Source organism: Melanerpes formicivorus, unplaced genomic scaffold (assembly GCF_026170545.1).
Source record: "Melanerpes formicivorus ecotype bairdi unplaced genomic scaffold, bMelFor1.0.p_v2 SCAF_29, whole genome shotgun sequence".
NCBI classification, from domain to species: domain Eukaryota; kingdom Metazoa; phylum Chordata; class Aves; order Piciformes; family Picidae; genus Melanerpes; species Melanerpes formicivorus.
Window position 1 is genome coordinate 4,995,484 of NW_027142381.1, and position 24,375 is coordinate 5,019,858.

At 44.0% G+C, this 24,375-nt stretch overlaps 1 protein-coding gene across 1 annotated transcript; it reads left to right on the plus strand.

Moving 5' to 3' along the window:
• The first annotated feature begins 1,420 nt into the window (after positions 1–1,420).
• On the plus strand, positions 1,421–24,282 carry PITPNA (phosphatidylinositol transfer protein alpha). The gene is made up of 12 exons (XM_068154631.1): positions 1,421–1,792; positions 2,137–2,167; positions 8,051–8,196; positions 8,773–8,864; positions 13,448–13,455; positions 14,333–14,407; positions 14,778–14,861; positions 16,095–16,172; positions 16,265–16,375; positions 18,750–18,872; positions 19,624–19,693; positions 21,357–24,282. Exons 1-11 carry the CDS (start codon positions 1,593–1,595, stop codon positions 19,669–19,671), a joined length of 996 nt encoding a protein of 331 aa, XP_068010732.1. The 5' UTR covers positions 1,421–1,592; the 3' UTR covers positions 19,672–19,693; positions 21,357–24,282.
• Positions 24,283–24,375: the final 93 nt, after the last annotated feature.

The following is a 24,375-nucleotide window of genomic DNA, read 5'->3' on the forward strand; positions in this document are numbered from 1 at the left end:
CTAAAGAAAAGTATTTGAACTCTTCTCCAAAGCTGTTGTTTTTCCCTGTTTCTTGGTGGTTTGCCTTTACTTTGTTCCTCCTTCCATTCCTATCACAGTGTTACCCAGTTCAAGAGGGGATTGGACGTGGCACTTGGTGCCATGGTCTAGTCATGGGGTCTGTGTTGATAGGTTGGACTCGATGATCCTCGAGGTCTCTTCCAACCTTAGTTATACTGTGATACAGTTAACTAACTCAATGTCATGTTTGATGGCATGATCTACCTGTGGAAATCCATATTCTGTTGTTTGTTCTCCCTTATGTAAGAAATACCATACTCAGCTGGACCCAAAGGTCCTCTTTCATCTTGCCTTCTAGCAAACATTTTTAGGAAACAGTATGTAATGGTGAGTAGAATGATTGTTGCTCAGTATATCTCACCAGCAAGTGGCATGTGGACCTCCACAAATTGATCCAATCCCATTTTAAAATTGGTTATACTGCTTGTGACTGGCAAGAAATCCCCTAACTTAAGTGTGCATGATGTGAAGTACATTTGAGGTCTTAAATCTGCTGCCTAATGGTTTTTATTCTTTCCTGAGGTGTTTTGTAAGACACGGTCTCTGTTCCTTCTCCATTCACTTCCGCACCATTCATGACTCTAATGCTTCCTATCTCAACCCTTTAGCTGTTTTGTCTTCCAAGATGGAAAGCCTACTCTAGCTACTTCTCACAGAGAAGCTTCTTCCTGTCTCCTACCATCTTTTTTGCCTTCCTTGATTTGTTCTGTATCCTCTTTGAGGTGAAGTAACCTGAACTATATGGAGTATTCAAGATGTTGATGAATGAGAGATTTCAGTGGCATGTGACTGTCTTTTTGTGCATGTGTGTATGGTGGTTTAATTTCTGATGTTGTGTTTACTTTTGAACTGCTGCTGAGCTGGTGTTTCCAGATGCTTTTCCATAAAGACACCAAAGATATTTGTTGGCTGTTGCTAATTTAGGGCTCATTAACCCCATGTGCTCGGGGGAAAAGAGTGCTCACAGTGCCTTACTCTGGTTTTGTTGACACTGAACTTTATCTGCACTTCTCAGTAGCTCTTTCTGCAGTACTCTGCAGCCAGCATAAAGTATTGCTGTCATAAGTTATCTTGCATAATCTGCAAACTTTTGCTCCTCTTACAGTTTGTTCTTACATCTTGCTGGTAACATTCCTCTAGTGCAGAAAACAACATTTTCACCAGTATTGCCTTTTAAAAATCAGCTTATTAGTCAAGACTTTTCTTTTCCTCTGATCCCATTCCATCCTAATTTCTTTGAGACTAATTTGCAAAGAATTGAGAATTTCTTAGCCATCTCCTTTCCATGTCTGTCTCTTGCTTTGGTTCCTTTTTTCAACATCATCCTTACTGAAAGCAGAGGTCAAATACTGATCTAGTTTTGGAGATAGATACAATCTTTTGAAAGGCCTTAACATACCTGCATTTTTATCAGTTTTCAAGTCCTTAAATGTATCTTAATGCTTGCCTTTAAAAAAAAAAATCTGTGTGACTTGTGGCACTTCTTGCTCTGTAGTCTGGCTGGCTGACTTAGGTATTCAGGAAACCACAACATGAAAAAAAAAAAAGTGACTCATACAGAAATGGCAACACCTTCCTCTGCAGCCAGCTCCGAGAAAACGTCCTGTGTAGCCCTCTTCAGTGCTGCTTCCACCAGGACAGGGCATCTGAGCAGATCATGCCGTGGCTTTGTGACCAGCAGAGACCTCTGCAAAGCTGCTGAAGCACATAGTGATGCTCTAACAGCAGCTTGGTGAGAAATCAGGTGTGACTGCTGAAAGGATGGAGTGAGAAGAAACATGCAACTGTTTGGATGTGTGGATTTGTAGGCTGGTGAAGTGTTGCCAGTCAGGGTCTGTGAGAGTGGTGCTGGTTTCGTATAGGATTGCAGTTATGCTCTCTCATGTATTGATTCACTTTGAGGCTCTTATATAAACAGTCTTGGGACTAAAGAGTAAGCACTAGGGATGACAGCATGATGCTGGGAATACTGGGGGGAGAGGAGAGCTGGGTAACCCTTGCTGTGAGGAATGTGTCATGTAGATTTTGCAGCTGCAGGGACTTCTGTTAACCTTCTGTTTCTGTGTTCCCTTGCAGCCGTGTTATCCTGCCTGTGTCTGTGGAGGAGGTAAGTCCTTTTCTTCTTTCTTCCTTCCTTTAGGCCTGTGAATAAGCTTGTGATCAAAGCAGTCTGTATGAGCAAAAACTGGAAAATGCAAGGGAAGGACATAGCTGTCTTCAGGAGCCCTGTGAGCTGTTACTCATTCACCATCGTTTTGACCAAATAATTACATTTCTTTAGGCCTGAAGGTACTGATTGTCTCTCCTATGAAGTGCTTTCAGATGTGTTGATTACAAATCTTGACTTGTCAGACTGTTCTCAAGTGCAGTTTCCTTTTGATTAATACTGTTGTTCTTTTCTGGTTTTGTTTTTCTTGAGATGAAGAGGAAGCCTTAGTACAGATTTAAATTACCCTTTAAACTGGGAATTGTGTTTTGCTGGAACTCTTTTGTTTTAACCTCTTGGACAAAGAGCCACAATTTCCTCTGGTTTGTGAGGCTGGTACAGCAAAAGCAGGATTGTATATATCTTACTTGGGGCTCTTTAAGACTTGTCTTCTCTAACTTTTGCAGGAAGAAAAGGTTCTTTTTGTTCTGCTAAAGCTTTAATTGAGAGAAGAAATGTAGTTTTTAATGGTGACAGTCCTTTAGATTGCCAAACTGCCCATCAATGGCTGTGCAAAGTCTCTGTCTGGTTCCCTGCTGTTTTCTCTGGGAGTTGCAGCTTGCCTTTCCTTCCTCCTACCGCTCTTGCAGACAATCTGATCATATAAACATGTTCATACTAGTGAGGTACATGAGAAATTTGAGTGACTGAGTCTGTGGCATTTCTGTAGTAAGCTATTTCTTCTGGATGTTTGGTTTTGTTTCAGTTTTCTTTCTTTTTTTCTTGTGATCCTTGGCTGAAAGCCTTCAGTCTGTGAGCTCTGATCAAGGGCCTGCTCTAAGGGAGAGCTGTGATAACAGCCCTCTTTTTCAAGGGAAAGAAAAGTGAACATAGCAGCTACTGTGGCAGAGACAGCACTGAGCCAGATCATGGCAGCACAGCCTTAAGCATATCCGTTTATAACTCTTCTCTTTTGACAGAGCACAGCTTGGAGCTTGATGTGGTGCATTGCTGCAGCCATGAGGCTGGCTCGTAAAAGAGAAGTGATGTCTAAGCTGAGTTCTTGTCCTGTGGATCAGTCTGCTGTGACAGGCATCACATGCTGATGGAAAGTGGTTTTAGGTGTATGTTGGTGCAAGAATGAGACCGTTAATGCTCAAAGTCTGTCTGTTGCTTACTCTTTACCTGTAGCTTATATGCTTGAGTCTGTTTCAAGCAGTTTAACAAAAGTCTCACTAAAGTATTAGAGGAGGAATGTTTGGCTCTTTTATTGTGCCTAAGTGTGGGGAAATCCTTGACAAAGAAAGGACTAACAGAATAAGCTTTGTCAAGTAAGCGAAGGGTGCAAATTTGCAAGTCAGGGAAAGTTTGGGGTAAATGGTCAGGTACTCCAGAGCTCAATAAACAAAAGACCTAAGCCTGAATAACAGGAGCTGTGCCTTGTAGTGGTATGCCTTTTAGGTATCCAGCCATGTGAAGAGAAAGTCATAGCATCAGTATACAGATTGTTTCTTTGAGTGGGTTAGACTGGATGGAGCCCAGCAGAGGGTTTTTCTGAGTTCTATGATACTAGGATTAACCTTCATCCAGTTAAAGCGAGTCCCTTGCTATGCTCTTCTCCCTCCCTGGCTGGCTGTTCAGTGCCAGGCATTTGAGCCTGGTGTGTAGGCTGCCTGTGTGGAAAGCTGAGGTTTCAGGCACTGTGTAAATCTGTGGGTCTCTAGCAACCTCTTTGTCTGAGGATGCCCTGGGGTTGTCTGTTTCAGAAGGTATGTTCCTCTCCTCTGGATCACAGGATTTCCAGAGTTGAGTAGCCTACTGAGAAGTCTATAAAGTGAAGAGCAGATTAAAAAAGCAATTAGAAGAGAAGGAATGAAAATACTAGGGAGAGCACCTCAGTGTGCTTGGATTGCAGGTAGACCACCAACTTCAGCAAACTTGGTTTCTCCCAAAACTTGCATGTTGTTACCGTGTCCCCCTAGTGATGCCCCATTTCAGGGTGTGGTGGTTCTCAAGTGGTGGGAACCACTTCCCTCAGCAGGAGGAGTGCTGGAGTTTGCTTAGGTTTGCATATATACTTCCGTGATGTGGTGGTTTTCAAGGTATGCTTAAGAAGAAAGGTTATTTCCAGCACTGACTCAGAGGATGACTGCTGCTTTGGGTTTGTGTGTTGCTTCATCGCTCTTCCTGTGTGGAAAGATGCTGACACATCTGCGCATCACTTGGTCACTACATTGCTGTCTGCACTACAAAACAGCTGTTAAAACATCATGGCTTTCAAGGATTTTGTTGTGCATTAAACTCTTCAACAGGACTCTGGAGGCTCGTTGTGGCTCTTGACCGGGTAGCTGCTCATTAAGTGTCTTTGGCTAGCAAGAGGACTTCTGATTTCACTTGAACATGGGCAATTTTTGCTTGAAAGACTTAAAAGCTCACACCTTCTGCATGCAAATTGTTGCCAAAAGTCTGATGCCAATGTGTAAGATAGGAGAGGAAATGAATGATGACTTTGAGGCATTGTAATAGAGCTGAAGGAGTCTCCTGTGGTTTTCTGTGATATGCCAGAGATTCTGTGTTCTGCCCCTTCACCCCTAGCATACGGAGCTTAACTAGGAATTAAAGAGAAAAGTAGTGGTCAGGGACATGTGACTTAATGAATAAAGAGATTAGTGCTGAATAGTTAACCAAGGGACTGCTAAGATGGGAACAAAACGGTGGAAGAAGAGCCTTGGTGATGACTAAAACTTGAAGGCTGAGATGTAGGAGTTAGACTGTAGCAGTCTGTCTTCTACTAGGAAACTCTGCCAAAACGTGGTCCTGCTCAAATGCAGGCTGCAAGCTGCACTCCTGTGTTGTTCTAGATGTGCAGGGAACAGAAAGGGAAAAAAAAAAGTGATTGTGTCTTGGGTGCTAACCTGTACTCTTGCACTCTGACCAGTGTCAAGTTGCACAGGGCCAGCTTTCTGAGTGTGGACTTGAGCAGCCGTGTGGGTGTCTTGCCAGCTGCTACTTTTTAATGCTGGTATGGATTAGAGCTGTGTGTACACGTTCTGTGCTGGCTCTTTGTGCCTCTCACATGGGAAGGAGCTTGCCAGACACAAAGGACTTTTATTTATTAGTTGTGTTCAAAGCTGCTTTCAGGAAAGTAACTTCTTGAAGATGGCTGCACTGAGATCAGGCCTCCTGAAAGAAGTTTGGTGTAATGAAGATAAGATGTCAGGTGTGGTGGCACGGATCAAGAGGAATGACTTCTGGAAAAAAAGAGGGGTTTTGAGCTCTCAGCTCTGCAAGGATAGGTCTGTCTGACACTTGGGGCTTCATGGAGCCAGAATCTGTTTTGCTATTAACTGTTGCAGGCAGGTGCTGTGGGATTTGTTCATTGGGACCGTTTTATTTGGGCCTTTTCCTCTTTTATCAATGCGATTACAGGATCAGAAATTACAGGGGAGATTAAATGGTGAAGATGCCAAACCAAAGGGCTTATCCTCTTAGTGTCTGCACTTTGACCCAAGTGCTTGAAAAGGGAGAAGGAGTGAATGAGAGACTGTTAGTGAGATGAATTAGTTTGTGTCTCTGGAGACCTGTCCTGAGACTTGCAAAGCCATTCAGTTCTCCCCTCTAATGCTGCAGTTGCCAAACTCATGATAAGCTTTCTTCTTTATGAGTGTACGTGTGGCTCTAGCTCCACTAAATCAACTTGCTTCTAAGATTTCACAACTCTTGTTTTGCTCTCCTAGAGGGAGGTGAGTATTCTGCTTTCTGTGGGTCATCTCTAGGGAGTTGTAAGGAAAACAGCACGGTGTGTGAAATGTCAGAAGGCAGAGAGTTATATGGAAAACAGCATGGTGTATGAAATGTCAGAAGGCAGAGAGTTGTATTGCAGCCCAAAATCCAGACTTGAAACCAAACCTGCTGGTGCCAGTGCAGAAGCTGTGGAGCCAAATGCAGGGGCTTGTATAACATGGGCCAGTACCTCCTGGGGAGATCCAGCAGAGCGGTTGCTCTTAGCTCAGCAGCAGTCTGGTATGCTTTTGGCCCTGCCCCTGATTAACTGAGGCTAGGATATCTGCCCTTATTACTTGGGCTTGCCATTTACTACTCTTCCAATTGGAATAAATATTTTCTTAGTCTTTGTTAGCACCAGATGGTACAAAACACCATGTATCTTGGGTACTGTTTTTATTTGGCATGCTCTGGCAATGAAATTCAAGCACTGTAGAGATTTTCACTGCTGAAGGTGTCCCAGCCCAGTGCAGTGCTCCTGGGTGGTCAGCTCAGTCCACTGTTCTGTTTTTCCAGTCTGGGTTTCAGTGCAGGGAGTGGCAAAAGCTATTGCTGATTCTGGTGCATGTACCCTATGCTGGGGATCAGGAAGAAGGCCTGAACAGTGTTCCACTGCTTTGTGGTTGTGCTTTGCAGGTTTTTGGGGGTTGATATTGCACTTCTGAAGCCCGACACTTTGTGGATTATCTTTTCAGACTGCTTCTCTCTACTGCCTGTGGCAATAGTTGCTGTTAATGCTGCTTTGCTTCTGAAAAGTTTAAGATTGAATTCTTTCTTTTGACTTAGTGCCTTAGCTGCTTCATCCTCAAACTTTAGCTGCTCACCAGACTTCACTTGAGAGACCTGTGTGAATTTTCCTCATTTGATCATGTTTCTTTTGAGCACTTTTTGTACCTCACAGAGACAAGTGTATTAATCTTTACATTCTCTGCAGAGAATCTTCTCTTTTGCTCACATTCTTCATTTTCATTTCTGCTCTTCCCTGTGAAACATTCGGGCATGCTTCTTTTGAAAGAGTTTGTTTAGTATCAAGTAGCTTGAGTTTGAGGCTTCTGGGAAATGATCCTGTGGTAAGAATTTCACTGCATGTAGAAATTCTGTGTTCTCCCTGTTAGCAATTTAAGATCATGGCCAAGAGGAAGTGTGACACCAAAAAAAGCCCAACCCAAAGTGAAGCTGACAGGGGAACAGTGACAGCATGGATCAGCTGGTCATCTGGGACACTAGCTGGTTCAGTTGTTGCATTAGATAAAGTTTTCAGGATGGAGTTAGTTATGTGGAAGCAAAACATTGTTTGGGATTGGAAAAAGACAGTTGAGAAGGAAGAAAAGGCTTGATTGTAGAGGACCTGACAGGATTTGAGGTAGGTTCAGAAGGAAAATGGATGTTCACTGAAGAGAAAGGACCTAATATGATCGTGGTGTCAATCTTGACAAGAGAGGTTTAAGCATGTTAGTATGTCAGTAGACTTTGCCATAAAGGCCAAGAAGGGTAACTTCAGTATATTCAGCCTTAAGAGGCAGCAACACTTCACTGGAAAGCCAGCTGGTGGAGATACCTTCCTTACTTCAAGGTTCTTACTTAGTTTTATTTGAACTGCACTTGAGGGATGCTCGTCTTTGACTTTGGGCTTCTCAGCAGTGCACATCTAACAAGTACGTTTCTCAGAATACTTAGATGGTGCAAGTACCTTTGATCTTCTGTGTCCCTTCTGCAGTTCTTCACTCACTGCCCTCCTACCCCGCATTTTGTCAAATAACTCAATGTGAAGTTCTCTGTCCTGACCAGGAAGGTTGGACTAGATGATCTCCAGAGGTCCCTTCCAATCTTTACCATGCTGGGATTCCGTGACTATCCTGTTGGCAGTGCTTTCCTCCTAACTACTGTGCAAGCTTTCTGTATCAAAATGAAATTAAATGAGCTGCTTATCTGGACACTGAAGTGGATGTCCTTTTCTCTGCCTCCTTCCCAGATAAGAAATGTGTCCCTTACTTCTTCTGGTCAAGTTATTACTTCTGCTAAATTAGAGCTATCACAATAATATTCCTTCAACTTCTTTAGTATCAAGTGGGCCAGCTGTATTCTGTGGCAGAAGCCAGCAAAAATGAAACTGGTGGAGGTGAAGGAGTGGAGGTCCTGGTGAATGAACCCTATGAAAGAGATGGAGAGCGTGGGCAGTACACACACAAGATCTACCACTTACAGAGGTATGTGAAACTCTTTCTTCCCAGAGTTGGGCAAGGCTCCTCGGGTAAGAGGAGTGGAGGAAGACACAGCAGGGTTGGAGCAACTGTATAAATCAAAGATTATGTAAAGGCTGAAAGACATGGAGGTAAGAGGAACATAACAGCAGCTGACACAGGGCACAGCTGGAAGTGAGCAGTACTGGTGCACCTGTCCACCTCTCTAAGCATGGCTGTTGTCCCAAGAACGGCAGGCTCTGAGCTTTTCAAAGCAAATATGATCCTGTTACTCAGCATTTTCATACTTGAATTTGGCTAAAGAGCAAAATGCCTCCTAGAATTCAACCTATTTTCAGCCTCCTTCTTTTTCTTAAATCACTTCTGTTATTTTCCTTCATTATATGAAGGTTTAGAACAAGCTCTCCAATTCAGCAGCCTTGGGAAATCATTCTGCTGGGGGTGGGGACCAGTGTGGACATGTGGAGGTCTCTGGTGTCTGCATTTCAGGTGGTGCTCACGCTACCTCAGAGTGTCTGGGCCACAGATCTTTCTACATGTAGTTCTTATCAGTGCCCTTCTTTCCATTTCCAAATTCTGCAGCAAAGTGCCAACATTTGTGAGAATGCTGGCCCCTGAAGGAGCTCTGAATATCCATGAAAAAGCATGGAATGCCTATCCCTACTGCAGAACTGGTGAGTGTGTTGGGAAGGACTGAGCACTGCTGGCTTTCATGGGGGTGCAGGGGTGGGTAGGAGGGGATAAGGAAGGAGGCAGCCAGCAGGAAAGCTGTTTCAGCTCTTAAATCTTGGATTTCTGTTCTCTAAGCCCTTCTGTGACCAGGAAAAGCAAAATATAATGCCATGGAATTAAATGCCCTTGTCTGAGGTGCTGCTAAATGAATGACAGTGGAAGAGAACAGACCAAGAAATGGATGTTAGTGCTACCAAAGGAACAGATGGGTAACTCTAGTGAAATGAATATGAGAGAGATAATTTTATGTACTCAAGCACAGCATAGCCTGGTGAGAAAAACAATGGAAGATGCAAGAGGGGAACAGAGAAAATCTTGGTTGCCTCTTGCTTAGTGCAGTTTTGTGGGAGCAAGTGTTATGTGATTGATAATTGCTCAGCTGCAGGATCTGAGGTCAGTGAAGGTTGAAGAGGAAAAACTACTATTGCTTCTGGGTTGGAGGCTTGACACAGACATCCAAATCTCATCCAGCATGCTTAAAGTGAGCACTGCAAAGTCTGGGGTGAGGCTGTGGAAGCTGTGCATTTTCTATAGGAGTGTGTAGTATCTGATTTACTCACTGAAGTCATCAGCTGCAGTCTTTAACCACTGGTGGTGTTCTGGTTGTCTTTGCTGGAGGAACTGCAAATTTAACTTTGCCTCCAAACTTAGTGGTTTTGGCTGGGTTCTTTTTTTGCTGTTTATGTCCCTGAGGGATGTATTTTCTGCTGTTTGGTAGTGGTACAGTTGCTATGGGAACTGTAAACTTCAAAATTCCAACTCTTCTTGAAACTCAGTATGGAAAATTATATTTATTTATTTATTTATTTATTCTTAAACAATTTCCTGAAGGGAATTTGCAATGAAGTGCTTTAAAAGGAGGAGGAAGCTTTGCAGGGAGGGCAACATTACCTCAGTACTAGCAGCAGTCCTGGTGGAGGGAGCTTTGCAGATACAAAATTTAGATACTGTCATCAACTGCAGAGTAAGTTCTCATTGTGTCACATCACTGGGGCTGTTCAGTCTGCAGAAGAGAAGGCTCCCAGGTGACCTAATTGTGGCCTTCCAGTATCTGAAGGGGGCCTACAGGAAGGCTGGGGAAGGACTTCTCAGGATCTCAGGTAGTGATAGGACTAGGGGGAATGGAATGAAGCTGGAGGTGGGGAGATTCAGGCTAGATGTGAGGAGGAGGTTCTTCCCCATGAGAGTGGTGAAGCCCTGGAATGGGTTGTCCAGGGAGGTGGTTGAGGCCCCGTCCCTGGAGGTGTTTAAGCCCAGGCTGGATGAGGCTCTGGGCAGCCTGATCTAGTGTGGGGTGTCCCTGTCTGTGGCAGGGGGGTTGGAACTGGATGATCCTTGTGGTCCCTTCCAACCCTGAATGATACTATGATACTATGATCATTCAAGGTCTTGAAACAGTTATTTACAACTTGGCTCATTTGCAGGCAGTATTCTTGCAGCATATTACTTACATTAGCTGCTAAAGGTCTGGCTTGTTCCCATGTGAAGTACAGAAAGAGTTCTTTAAATGGTGGAAACAGAGCTGACTAAGTTGGCTCCAGCAGGTTTTGTAAGACATAATGCCTATATCCTCCTCCTCCTCCTCTTTTTCTTCTCCACCAATTTGTGAGGCAAAGGTATGGCATTAGCATCCCTCTCAGCTCCTTACCCTCCTGCTGCACGCTGCTAGAATGCTGCTTTCACGGCAAAAATGTGCTGCTAAATCAAGCAGAAGACTTTCGAGCACAATCGAAGGGATTTCAGGGTTTGTTATGCTCAGAAGTGCTAACATAAAAACAAAAAAAGTCCTCCAACTGTAATAAACACCAAAATAATCTGAGCTAGAAAGTGCTTTGTTGTGGGGGTTGGAGCAGCAGGCAGTTTTTGATGCGGAGGCTGACAAATCTGTTTAGAGAATCTGCCAGCCTGACATGGATCAAGAGCAAACTCAGAGAAGTTGCTGAAACCTTCACTTGCTAGTACTGGGCAGGAGGGGAGAACCCATGTGTGTGGTGTAGGCTGCCTTGTGCATTATCATTTGACTTTGAGGTATGCTTGGAGTATTTTGGTCTTAGGTGAGAAGACTTGGATGGTGTCCTGTGAATCTTTGTGCAACATGAAGTGCCATGCTGGCTAACAGCAAGTGGCTCTTGGCCCTCTCACTAGAGTTTGAAACCTGTGAACCAGGGACACAGTGAGAACTAAACTTGATTTGGCTGAGTAGGAGTTAGTGGTACTTATGCCTCTGCCTCCCTGTCCCAAAGTGATATTAGCATGCTGCTCTCTGGAGCATGGCTTACATGCACACCAGCTATTACATAGTATCATAGTATCAGTCAGGGTGGGAAGGGACCCCAAGGATCATCTAGTTCCAACACCCCTGCCATGGGCAGGGACACCCCACACTAGATCAGCCTGCCCAGAGCCTCATCCAGCCTGGGCTTAAACACCTCCAAGTACGGGGCCTTGACCACCTCCCTGGACAACCCATTCCAGGGCTTCACCACTCTCATGGGGAAGAACCTCCTCCTCACATCTAGCCTGAATCTCCCCACCTCCAGCTTCATTCCATTCCCCCTAGTCCTATCACTACCTGAGATCCTGAGAAGTCCTTCCCCAGCCTTCCTGTAGGCCCCCTTCAGACACTGGAAGGCCACAATTAGGTCACCTGGGAGCCTTCTCTTCTGCAGACTGAACAGCCCCAACTCCTTCAGTCTGTCCTCATAGGAGAGGTGCTCCAGCCCTCTGATCATCCTTGTGGCCCTTCTCTGGACACGTTCCAGCACCTCCAAATCCCTCTTTGAAATGTGAATAAAGCCATACTTACAGTTAATTGAGCCTTGTGGTATTACTTCTAATTATACAAGATCATTCTTCTTATATTTCCCTCTGTCTCCTGAAAAAAACCTTCATTATTACATTGATAATGCCTATTATACACCATCAACAACCAAGTGCCACAGATTGAGGGAATTTAAATGCCTGGCTGATAATTTTCTGCAGTTCTGCACACTTGTTTATGTTGTAATATGTTTGGTTTGTGTTACTTTGAGTGGAAGCCTCACTTTGCTCCTTGGAGAGTATGAGCTGTAAATGAGATTGTCCTATGCACTTGCAGCTTGTACAGTGAAAATGAAGTGAGGATTGCCTAGCAGTTAGAGCTGTAGGCTGGTGCCAGAGAGAAGAGTGTTTTCTGCAGTCTGACTGAAATATTAATGTTCCTTAAATGTTTTTTAGAAAAGCAGTTTGATGTGTGTTCTACTCATCTAAATGTCAGCATGGCCTGTGGCCAAGTGTCAAGAAACTGAGAAGTTATAACTGCACCTGAAACGTGTAGGAGTTGCTGCTCTAACACCTCAAGTGTAGGCCCTAATTTGTAGCAAGCTGAGTATCTGAGTTCTATTGGACATTTCTAAAGAGATTAATTTCTTTACAAAAGAGGAATCCTCCCCACAGAGAAGAATTTATGAAGGTGAAGGGACCTGTTTTATGGCAGCTGCACATAGTCATGGGAAGGCTGGAAGGCTCTGGTTTGTAATTGCTGCTGGTTTCAGTACTTTGTTTGGACTAACAGGGAAAAAAAAAAACACCTCCTTCTTGAAGAAATAATGAGGTGTTCTTTGGGGTGAAGTTCAGCCTTCTAAAAACTGGCCTCAGCTCTGATTGCTTGTTCTCTCCCTCCACCCCAACATGTCAGCCTAAATAATTAGCCTTCTGTGAGCTGTTGTAAAAAAGCAGTTGTCAAATTGTCAGGGTTTAGAAGAGTCCAAGACCTAGCAGCAGGCAATTAAGGTGGCTGGATGTGTGTGATAGGTGATACAGGATGATACTGCCTGCAGTATGTTGGAAACCTACAAAAATGTAATAGTACCTTTAAAAGCAAAGTTGTTCCTTTATAAACCCCTCATGTTAAACTTCAGAATGAACCAGTGAAGTTCAGCTCTAGCTTCAGACATCCTTATTCTTGAGTCGAGTTGCTAATGTCCTCTGATGGCTCAGGTAGAGCAGATGCTGACTGTTACAGGATCTTTAATTGCTTTTCTGTGTTGAATAATTGAGCCTTACTGTCCAGGGAATTTAGTTACCATGAGCAGTGGAGATGTAGAGGGTCTGGTTACTGCGTGCAGGAGTGATGAGGTCTGCACTGGCCTGAAGTCCAGCATGTGTTTGCTTCAGAACTACAGAGGTGTTTCTCAACTGCAAGCTGAGAAAGGATTGGTAAAATGCTGTCAGCTGAACATACTTATTCCATCTTCTCATCCAGCTGGCCCAGGTCCAGAGAGCAGAAGTGGCAGTACATAATTAATTGCTGCTCCTCTGGGTCTCTCCTCCTCTGAGAATTTCTGGAGGAGAGAGAAGGGGGTGAGGTTAGCTGATTTTTATAGACTTCCAGTGTTTTTTTCCTCAGTAGTATCAGCAGCCCCCCTGGGTAGCTGAAGGTGTCCCTGTTTTGCTGGTCGTGGGAGGAGGGCAATGGTTGCTGTATATTCTTTTTTCACTAAAGTACTGTATCTCTTTCTTTTCATGTGTTGATTTCTTGGAGCAGTTATTACAGTAAGTATTGTTTTTACTGATGATCTATGGAAGCATGTGTAATGTCTGAAATGAAGTGCTCTGGCTTAATCTGAGCTAAAGGTACTTCAGCTTTTGTCACTGTAAGATCTTGTAGATTAAACCTCTGTACCAACTGTGGCATATCCAGAAACAATTTGTAACCAGGGACAGGGATCTTTCTGTACTGCACCAGTGCTCAGCTTTACCAGTGCCTACATAAACTGATGAAAAGAAAGTTAGCTTGTACCATGATGTCCCTTTGGAGTAATCTGTCTTCTGAATTTGATATTTCCTTTTTTTCTGTGCTGAGTGTTTCACTGGCTCGTGCTTTTGTTTCTACTCCCTTGAGGGAAGATAGGGTTACCTTTGGAACTCCTTTTCTACTCACACTAATAATGAGAAATGGAAATAGTTTTTTTTTTTTGCTCACTTAGCGAAGCTGTGCTGCTTGTCCCTTCCCTCTCCAGTGTCATTTGAAGAGCTGCATCCCCACATGTACTCAGTGCTACACAGTAATCTCTTTGGGGGAAAAAACATTCTGCCTGGTTAACTTATGCTGCTCCTTCCAAACTAAATGGAGTGGCAGATACTGTCCTTTAAAGAGAAAGCTATTTATAAGCAAATGTTTCACTAAAACAGTGGAACTTACTCTTTCTTTTCCCCCATGAGTACTTTGTGGTTTGTCTGAACTTACCTGTTTAGTGATCAAGCAGTTTTGCTAACAGCAATGATGTGTTTACAGATGATTCTGAAGTTCCCCAAGTCAGCCCCCAATCAAGTTGTAATTCTTTGAGTTGACTTTTCTTATGCTTAGCTAGCTAATAAGATGACAAGTTATATATCCAAAGACTAACAAGAAGCTTTATTTTGGTGACAGAATGAGTATATGAAGGATGACTTCCTGATCAAAATTGAAACTTGGCATAAATCAGATCTTGGAACACAAGAGAATGTAAGTACTTGTGTTGTGTATTTTATTCATCTCTTTAATGTCACAGTGCTGCTTTCCATGCTAGATGAGAGAACTGCTGTGTGGAACTGTCTCTTTGCTGTGTTCCTGGGTTTGAAATGCTCATTGCAGTAGCAGGGCAGTGACTCCCTCCTGTGGGCTTCTCGTGCTGAATAAAATTGTCCCCCAAACCCTTGTTCTGCATGAGTACCTTTCCTTCTTTAGAAGCTCTCTTACTGTGTGTCTACCATGGTGTCCTCTCTGGAGGTGGAAGGGGAGCACTGGGTGTCTCCATCTCTGGCTCTTTATCATCTTTAGAATGGGTGTGTTCTGTGGTTGAGTCATTTATATTAGCCTGGTACTTTCACTGCAGGTCCATAAACTGGAGCCAGATGTATGGAAGAATGTAGAAGCTATTTATATAGACATTGCTGATCGGAGTCAAGTACTTCCCAAGGTATGGTAGGTGGGTAAGAGCTCCCTGGTGTGGGAGGCCTTGTGCTAAAAGAGGGTTAATGTACAAACTGTGTTCACAGAGCTGGTTGCATGAAACAGAGCAAACAGGAGGATGTGAAGAGGAGGAAGGGCACTCCTTAAGCTATGCCAGTGCTATCTGTGAAACATGTTGTCTGGCTGTGCAGTGCATATTAGTCTAAATATGCAGGTCTGCAGCACTGCAGCTGATCCTAATGCTTGAATAGCAAGAAATAGCACTGCTCTTTCCATACAGGACCTTTTTTAAACTGCCTCCTTTTGAAACTGGCCTATGGCTTTGCAGTGTATTTTGAAACCATGCAGCTAATACTTTGTCCTAAGAATCACTGCAGTTACTGGAAGAGGGGGATGTTGCAGTACTGCACTGGAAAAAAATCCAACTGCATAAAAATGGAATGTTGTTTGCATTTTCCCACTTAGTATTTCTGATACCATTCAAGTATGACTAATTGACCTTTCTCAATCTTGGCCTAGAGGATTAAACCAGAAGTTGTACTTATTTTAGCTTTTCTATCCAGTAAAGATGAACTGGTAGAACAAGAGTAGCATATGGTTCTGACAGTTTAGGCAGGTACTAAGCTGTATCTGCAAATACAAACTACTCTAAACTAAATGCTTTCAATGAGCAAGGAGAATTCACCTGGGGCAGAAGACTCCTGAAGATGGTGTTTCCAACTGGTCACTTTTGGTACTAAACTGATGATGATTTGAGTTTGTTTTCATTTTAATTGTACTGGGGGTAGGAGTAGAGTACACACCCCAGTTTAATCCCAGATGTAGGAAGGGAATGCTGCAAATCCTGTGCAGTAAGAGGTATCACTGGTGCTTGTTTCTTTCTGCTACATACCACAGCTCCAGAGAGCACAGAGGAAGTGTTCAGATCCCAAAGAACAATTGGTTGTGAAAAAAATTATCCTGAGGGTTTACACATCTGATAGTCTTACCCCAAAGCAGTCCTTGCAAAGGTCATATCAATTTGTTACCACTTCTTCACATAGGTCTAGGACACAGCACAGGAAGGAGAAATGTTTCCTGTAAGAGTGCCTGACCTTATGTTGAAGTCTGAAAACAGTAGCTCTTGAGAAGGCAGTTAGAGGTTAGTCTTTGCCCACCAGAAAAATAAATCCTTTGTGACAGGGAGCAGCTGGGTAACAGTAGGATAATTTCTGTTTAATCTGGTGTGTCTGTCCAATAGGATTACAAGGCAGAAGAAGATCCAGCAAAATTTAAGTCTGTCAAGACTGGACGTGGACCTCTGGGTCCCAACTGGAAGGTATGTATTGCATGAGTTCAGGAGCTGTATCAGCTCACCTGTCTGGAGTATAGGTAGTGAGACCTGACAGGAACACCCTTGTGTCTTTGCAGAAGGAGCTGGGGAAGCAGACAGATTGCCCATACATGTGTGCTTACAAACTGGTAACGGTCAAGTTCAAGTGGTGGGGTCTGCAGAATAAAGTTGAGAACTTTATACAGAAGGTAAGTGAGGAGAGAGAGGCATCAGCTGCTTCTGATGTGTCCTGCCTGGAGGTACTAACTTGAAACTCTGTCAGGTTAGCTCAGGCAATGCAGCCAAGGCCTCTGCCTGCTGTACTGCAATTGGTTAAAGGCTGATGACTCAATCCAAGGGCAGGGCTGGCTGATTGTTCTGTGAACAAGCTATTAAAATGTTCTTACTCTGATCTGTGAAGCTAAACTAGCTGTCTTGTGTTCCTTAAAAGATCAGCCTGAGAACTGTGGTCATTTGGTGGTTGATTAGTGAATGATGAGATCATGCATGTCTTGCCCCTGACCAAAATAACTCTAGTATACGTGTTTTTGTGGAGAGAGAGCTATGGCTTCAGTTATCTGATCCCAATCAGCTGAGGATCTTTCTGGCAAGTCCTAGAGCTCTAGTCATGTTTTCCTCTCCTAGTCTGCTGCTTGAAAAAACTGTGTTAAAAAACAAGCAAATGGTGGGAAACTTTATTAACTTAAAGCACGAGTAATTGGTACCCTGAGAAGAGCTTTTTCTGTGAGAGTTTTTTTCAGTTCATAAGCCATGAACTGCAGCAGGATGCCAGACCTAGGAACCAGTATGTGCAGTTTTCCAGGCCATGCTCATCAAGTGCTTACAACTTCAGACCGGGGAGCCTTGGCAGTGGTTAATATTGATAAACTAGAGTGCTGCTCCTGCAAAAGCAACTCCCTGGTGATGTAATTTACAGATAACTCTGAGGGGGAATGACTGTGCTGCTGCAGGATTTGAAATACCTGTAACAAAAGCCCTGAACAAAGGAGTAACTTGAATCCCTTTAAGAGTCTCTCTTCAGCTACACATTTGCATCACATTAGTCGAGCTGCTCTTGATGAGAGCAGGTTATCAGATGTGAAACCATAAATGTGAAATTGGCATGTCCCTCCTTAATGAGGACTTTCCAAGAGGCAGGGTACACCATTGTATACCCCTGTCTGATAAAATTGTTTTATCTAGCTTATCTCCTATCAAACAGAAGTAAATTGCTCCTAACTTGAAGTAGCTTATGCATGTTAGTTACCTTTGCTGAAAGGCTTTCAACAGTGGGAAACAAGTTTAGATGCTTTTTAGGTCACTGTAGAAGAAGGAAGTAAGATAGGTACATCACTGGACGTGTTTAGGAAGAGGCTGGATGGGCTGCTTGGTGCCATGGTTTAGTTGATTAGATGGTGCTGGATGATAGAATAGAATTAACCAGGTTGGAAGAGACCTTTGAGATCGAGTCCAACCTATCATCCAACACCATCTAATCAACTAAACCATGGCACCAAGCACCCCATCCAGTCTCTTCCTAAACACTCTTCCTAAGGGCAACAAGGCTGGTGAGAGGCCTTGAACACAAGCCCTATGAGGAGAGGCTGAGGGAGCTGGGATTGTTTAGCCTGGAGGAGAGGAGGCTCAGGGGTGACCTCATTGCCCTCTACAACTACCTGAGGGGTGGTTGTGGCCGGGAAGGGGTTGGTCTCTTCTCCCAGGCAACCAGCACCAGAACAAGGGGACACAGTCTCAAGCTGTGCCAGGGGAGGTTTAGACTCGAGGTGAGGAGGAAGTTCTTCACCGAGCGAGTCATTCGAACGGGCTGCCCAGGGAGGTGGTGGAGTCATCGACCCTGGAGGCGTTCAAGAGGAGATTGGACATGGCACTTGGTGCCATGGTCTAGACATGGGGTCTGTGTTGATAGGTTGGACTTGATGATCCTCGAGGTCCTTTCCAACCTAAGTGATACTGTGATACCTCCAGTGATGGTGACTCCACCACCTCCCTGGGCAGCACATTCCAATGGCCAATCTCTCTTTCTGTGAAGAACTTCTTCCTAACATCCAGGCTGGACTCGATGATCTCAAAGGTCTTTTCCAACCTGGTTAATTCTGTTCTATCCTATTCTGCATGTCAACCTCCAGTTATTACTGAGCCAAGCAGTATTTTAAAAATACTTTTATTCTCTTTCTCCTATTTTCTGCACCTTCAGGCCAACTATTGTGCTCTTAAGTAAACCCAACCTGGAGCACTTTATGCTGTCGGAACAATATTGTCAAATCAAAGGAAATTACTAAAGCATTCACTAATTCTGTCAGTGCACTGTGCAGGCTGCTGTCTGGGCTTGATTAGAAAAAAAGAAAGGCATTTCTCTGGGGATTCAAGGCTCCAGATATTCTGCTGAAAGAATAAAAATCAGCTAGCTCCAGTTTCCAATTGTGGCAGTTACACCGAAGGGTGGGCGAGGGAGCTGGTTCTTCAGTGTACACATCTCTGCAAATTGTTATGATCTGCTTAGATCTGTATTAATTGCCCTGTGAGTAATCTCACTTGCATGTTCTGTTCCTCCTCCTTTCGCAGCAAGAAAAGCGTCTCTTCACAAACTTCCATCGGCAGCTCTTTTGCTGGCTGGATAAGTGGGTTGATCTGACTATGGAGGACATTCGTAGGATGGAGGATGAGACCAAGAGGCAGCTGGATGAGGTCAGTTGGAAAAGCAGGGCAGGTGTGGGTTGTGTGAGAAACTCTTTCTATCCGGTACAGTAGAGAGGGGAAAGACTGCAGCATTGTCACAGCATAGTGTGTATTGTCCTCCTGCTATTTAGGTCATGCTGCTTGTGGTTTGAATGATTGCCTGTGACTCTCTTGTGCTGGCATCTCCTTCTAATCATTATGGGCTTCTCCTTCTGTTTGTTGTTGAGCCAATAAATGTATTGAACCACAGGTAATGAGGGTATGAGTGGCAATGATTTATTTACTGCCTTAATATCTTCTGCTAGCTTTTACCCAAAGCTGAATGATCATTTTTGTCCTTGTTAGTTCCTCCAAACCAGTTCAGTAAAAGGATTTTTAGCTCAAAGTATCATAAGCAGGTGGGGGGGGGGAGGCATGTAACAGGGTGCTTACTATGAGAAACAGGAATTTGGTAATAATGAGTACATTGTTCTGTGATTTGTGTCCTGCGCTGCACCCTTCTCTTCCTTCATGCCTCAGGATATTTCATTATAGTTTTGTGTACACTCTGTCCTTTGGATAATGGTTCCTGATCCCTAGCAGACCTGCAGCTTAACCAGAAATGGTGCCTGCACGTGCATGTGCACAAATGCTGCTTCAGGATGCTCAGATGTAATCAGGCCCTTACATAAAGGAGGCAGCTGAATGTATTCCATACCAATACATTTTGAGGTACTGCCATTGTAAGAATCAATACTTGAACAGTGTTTTCCTCTTCTAGATGAGAGAAAAAGATCCATTGAAAGGAATGTCGGCTGCAGATGACTAATGTGACTTCTTCCCTGTGCACTGTAGGTATCAAGGGAGTTTAACAGAACTCTGTATTGCTCTGTTTAGGAGGGGGGAAAAAAACCATATATTTGAATAAGAAATTATCCTGTTCATAGCTTCTGACAGACAAACCCTGTGGTCTGAATTGTTTTTATGGTGAAGCTCTTTCGCTGACAGGCTGAGGAGTGAATTTGCTGTCTTGTTTCAGAACTATTCTGAAGAAAAAGTGTAAGGAAAATGTGTTAGAACATTTTGCAGACTTTGCTGCTATTCTTATTTCTGTAATGCATGTGTTACTTGCATGACTTGCAGAGAAACTTTCGTCAGTCCCGAAAGGAGTAAGTTGGACTTGCAAATACTCAGAATACATTTGGAGGTTGAGAATTCCTTTTGAATGTGCTCAGCATGCATTTCTCACATTGCTTGTCAAGAGCATTTGCTAATGGGCCAAGGCCTGGAGCAACCCTTGTACATTGCAGAAAAGCAGCAATGACAATTTTAAAGCTTTTTGACTTGTTTTTAATCTGTTTAGCGTGCTCATAATTAATCTGGCAAGGGAGAGCATATACAGGGGAGCATATATGAATTTGCCTTTGGCCAGGTCCTGTACTCTGGAGAGTGCACTGGATGCTAACATGCTGAGAGTGTTGGACCTTACTCTGTTCAACTGTGTAATCAGCTTGGTAAATTTTAATTAGACACTATACAAAACTGGGGCATAATGTTGGGGAAGGCAAGGAGAAATAAGAGATTGTCCATTTATGTAGAGAAGTCCAAGTGACAAGCCATAGTTTTTCTGGAAAGCCACCCTAGCTATCCTTGGAAGGAGTGGCATGGAGCAGAACCACAGCTTTATTGAGGACTGACTGTTTCCCTCTGCTTGTCTTTGTTGTATGCTGCTTGGTTGGTGGAAGGGGGGGAACACAAGGTGAGGGAGTGTCTGAAGGAGTGTCTTCTGGTAGATACATTTTCAATTTCCTCTTCATTGGCATTTTCTCTAGTTCTTACAGGAAGGAGTTGGTGGTCCTCTGGATTGCGTTGCAGCATCTGGACTTGTTAGATTGTTTAAATTAGAGCACTGGAATCATAGAATGGTTTGGGTTGGAAGGGACCTTAAGGATCATAGTTCCAATGCCCCTGCTATGGCAGGGGCACCTTCCACTAGACAGATTGCTCAAGGCCCTATCCAACCTGGTGTTGAATACTTCCAGGGACTGGGCATGCACAACCTCCCGGGGCAACTTGTTCCAGTGTCTCACCACCCTGACTGTAAAGAGTTTCTTTGTAACATTCAGTCTGAATCTACCCGCTTCAATCGTTTCACCTTGATGTATCACAACAAGCCCACGTGAAAAGTCTCTCCCCACCTTTCTTGTAGCCCCTTTCACATGCTGGAAAGCCACTATAAGGTCTCCCTGGAGCCTGGTTTTCTTGCAGGCTGAACAATCCCAGCTCCCTCAGCCTGTCAGCCTTACAGTTTCTGATTGTCATTTCCAGGCTATGTTGGAACAACTCTGCTCTGAATTATTGCCGAGCCGTGGCGATGCTGTGGTGCGTTGCCATTGCCTGCACCGGCGACAGCGTGGCTCACATTTGCATTGTGAAGGTTCAGTCTGACGCTTCTTTTGGCGCTTTGTTCTTCCAAAGTGGTTCTAAAACGTTTTCCTGTTGTCTCTATTGTAGTTTGCAAGACAGTCGTCAGGAAGGCCCGGGGAATCCACACCCTTGACCGACGGACCATCTCTGGATCAAGCCTTTCTATATCCAATCGGCAGGCGATTTTAAATCTCCCATAGCTAATTCTAGGTGCCCCTTAATATTGTGAGCAAATAGACCGTCTGGTACTAAGCACTCCAACGTTAGCACGTGTGCCAGGGAGCCAGCTCCTCGCAGACGTGTGACTTAGAGACCTCTGTATTTACAACTCCTCCCTCCTTTGTTGTTAGGTTTTGTTTTTTTTCATTGTGTTCAGACCAATTTCCATGTGGCCCTGTTTGATTTTTCAAGTGACATTTTTAGCTAAAATAGTCTTGTGATGTGGTGACTTAGATTATTTTCTTCATCTTCTTCTTCCTTTTTGGGTTTTGTTTGGTTTGGTTTTGTTTTCCAAGTGGGATAAACTGCCACCTTTGTTCCTACCCAGCCCCTTCACCATTCTTTGAGTGTCTGTTTGGAGAGGGAAACTGTCTGTATTTTAGAGTGCAAAACTATTCCACAAAATGCTATGCTCAGACCCTTGCTCCCAGGGTAAGAAATTTAGTGGCATGTAATCTTAATACATAATCAGGAGTAGCCAGATATAGTTCTTGGTCTGCGATGAATCGTGCTCTGTGGCTTCTGCACGGCATTACTTTGTTCTGTCTTAGCATACATGAATTAAAGACTGCACAGAAGCTGCATCCAGCATCCCCAAGCTGGGGCCTTCCAGGGCATAACTGTTGAGTTTCAATTTAGTGGTAGATGGTGCCTTGGGCCCATGTAGCTGTGTTGTCCTTCATCTGTCTGTGTCAGTCTTACAAAATCATTATGACAAGTCGCTTGGCATATGTTGCAACTTCCTGGTTCTTTGTTCACTGGGACTTCCCATACTTTACAAAGCTAAAACAATTTTGACTGATAATAATGTCATTCTCCCTGGAAAAAAAAATTGGATGTAGCAAAAGCTGGTGTACAAAGTAAAGTCTTGGTATCTGATTACATCCAGGTGCCTGGGTTGGTGGTTCTGCTCAGCAATAATATTCTTCCCGTTGCAAGACTGACTGAAATTATCTCCTTCTGTGCTATGAAAAAAGGCAACAAAGTCCTGCAGTTGTTTTCTAGGATATCTGTCAGTTGCTCTAGATCATAGAGGATACTGTTCAAAAACATGAAGAGATCCAGTTATTTAATAAACCCAAATACTTACTGTAGCTGTCCTTATATTGATATCAGCTTTAGACAATCAAATAAGCAGAACAGGATCGAAGAAATGCTGCTTTACTAAATACATATGAGGAAAAAAAAACCAACAAAACAATTTCTTTGCTTGTGCTTAAGGCCCAATGTTTGGTTTTTCTTTCTTTTTGTGTTTGTGGTTTTTTGTTCTTTCTAGTAGTAATCACTTTATTTTCTCCTTCTGTGTTTGGCAGCACTAACGTGAAACACTGAATGCCAAACACAGTCGTGGGTGTACCACCACTTTTGAGGAGTCGTCTTGGCATTCTGTAATACACCCAACACCTTCAGCCCTTCACATTCCTGCAAGCAGGAGATCCTGAAAGGATCCCATGCCACGCTGGGCAAGGATGTGCTGGGACCTGAGCTGTTTCCCGTGTGAGGGAAGATGAGGCGTGCTCTGGAGGGGGAAGAGGATGGCGCTTGGTTTCTGGGGAGGGGGCAGTTTATCCCCTTATTTTTAGTTTGTTATTTTGCCTTACTCATGTCTAAGTGCAATAAGCTCTGAATCGTACCAGTAACTCTGGCAGGCTCTTCTCAGTGACCTCAGACGGTTTTGTGGGGTGGGGGTGGGGTTTGAGGGATTTTTTAGCAGTCTCACCAGGCAGATGTAAACAAACAAACAAACAAAAGCAACAAACACATTTATTGTAAAATAGATGAAGAAACTAAATTTTAATCTATGAGGATTATTTGGGACCAGGATGTTTCATGGCGTCTTCTATAGCTGTTCAAGAAGTATTCTAGGAGTGTAGGCCCCAGTTCTTCTGGTTCTTTCAGTTCAAAGTATTTTTAACAGAATTTATGCACTGACTTCTGTTCCTGTTTGTCAGTTAGGTTTCGAGGGATTCTTACACTTGAGGACAACCTGAGAACACACATAGCACACTTGTTCTTTCAGTTTGTGTTATCCAAGAGGCTTTCTATCTGATGACACTAATCGCTGTGGAAGCAGATTGTTACATTCCTCCATGCAATCCTTTTTTTTGATCCTCTGATTTCAGAGTAAGAGCTTTTACACAAAGCTTTCCTGATTAGTGGAAAAACTGGAGGGGGGGGGGGGGGGAGGAAAGAAATAAAAAGCTCCAAGAACTCCAGCCTGAATATTTCCCCCCTCCCTGTGCCCCTTGCTTTTCTTTCTTTCCAATTTAATCCAAAGTGAAAGCATCCCTCTGCCTTGGGATAGATAAATCCTATAAAGACCTTTCAGTCTCGATGCTTGGTTCCTGCTAGTGAGCATAGTGAAGATCACGCAGCATTTCCGTGCTGTGTCTTTCATCAGCTTTGCCAAGAACCCCTCAACCTGCCCAGCGGGGGGACCCCTGGGCTCTCTCTCTGTTCTAGGGCGATGGTTGTGCTGTGCCCCTCTCTCCAGCCCACGCTGGGTGGGTTTGGGGGGCCAGAGGCAGATACCTTGCCACAGCCTGGCTCAGGCCTCGGCAGGGCTTCTTCTCTGTCCCCCCCACTCCCTGCACCTCTCCGGGTTCATCCCCGCTGGGCCTCCCCGACGCGTTCTGATGGGTTCATCCTGCTCTTTCCTTTGGCAACACACACTTTGTAGAATGGGTTAGATTATCTCGTTGTTTCTTTAAATGTGAGTTTGTGCCTTTTTTGTCTCCTAAATCTTCCAATACAGGCATATTGGAAACGAAATCTAATAAAATACTAGACAGAGCGTTGTGCCTCCGTCTCCTTTGTCGTGGGTGCTGCTGGGATAAGGGGGGGCTTTGGGGTTGCAGCGCTAGGGGTGCAGGAGCCCGCTTGGTGC

Bases quoted from the DNA above. Each gene is read 5' to 3' on its own strand.
- PITPNA (XM_068154631.1), top strand. From the start codon at position 1,593: ATGAAAAAAAAAAAAGTGACTCATACAGAAATGGCAACACCTTCCTCT. The intron at 14,408-14,777 runs GTAAGTACTTGT...CTTTCACTGCAG, and splicing joins ATCTTGGAACACAAGAGAAT to GTCCATAAACTGGAGCCAGA. The intron at 16,376-18,749 runs GTAAGTGAGGAG...CTCCTTTCGCAG, and splicing joins TTGAGAACTTTATACAGAAG to CAAGAAAAGCGTCTCTTCAC.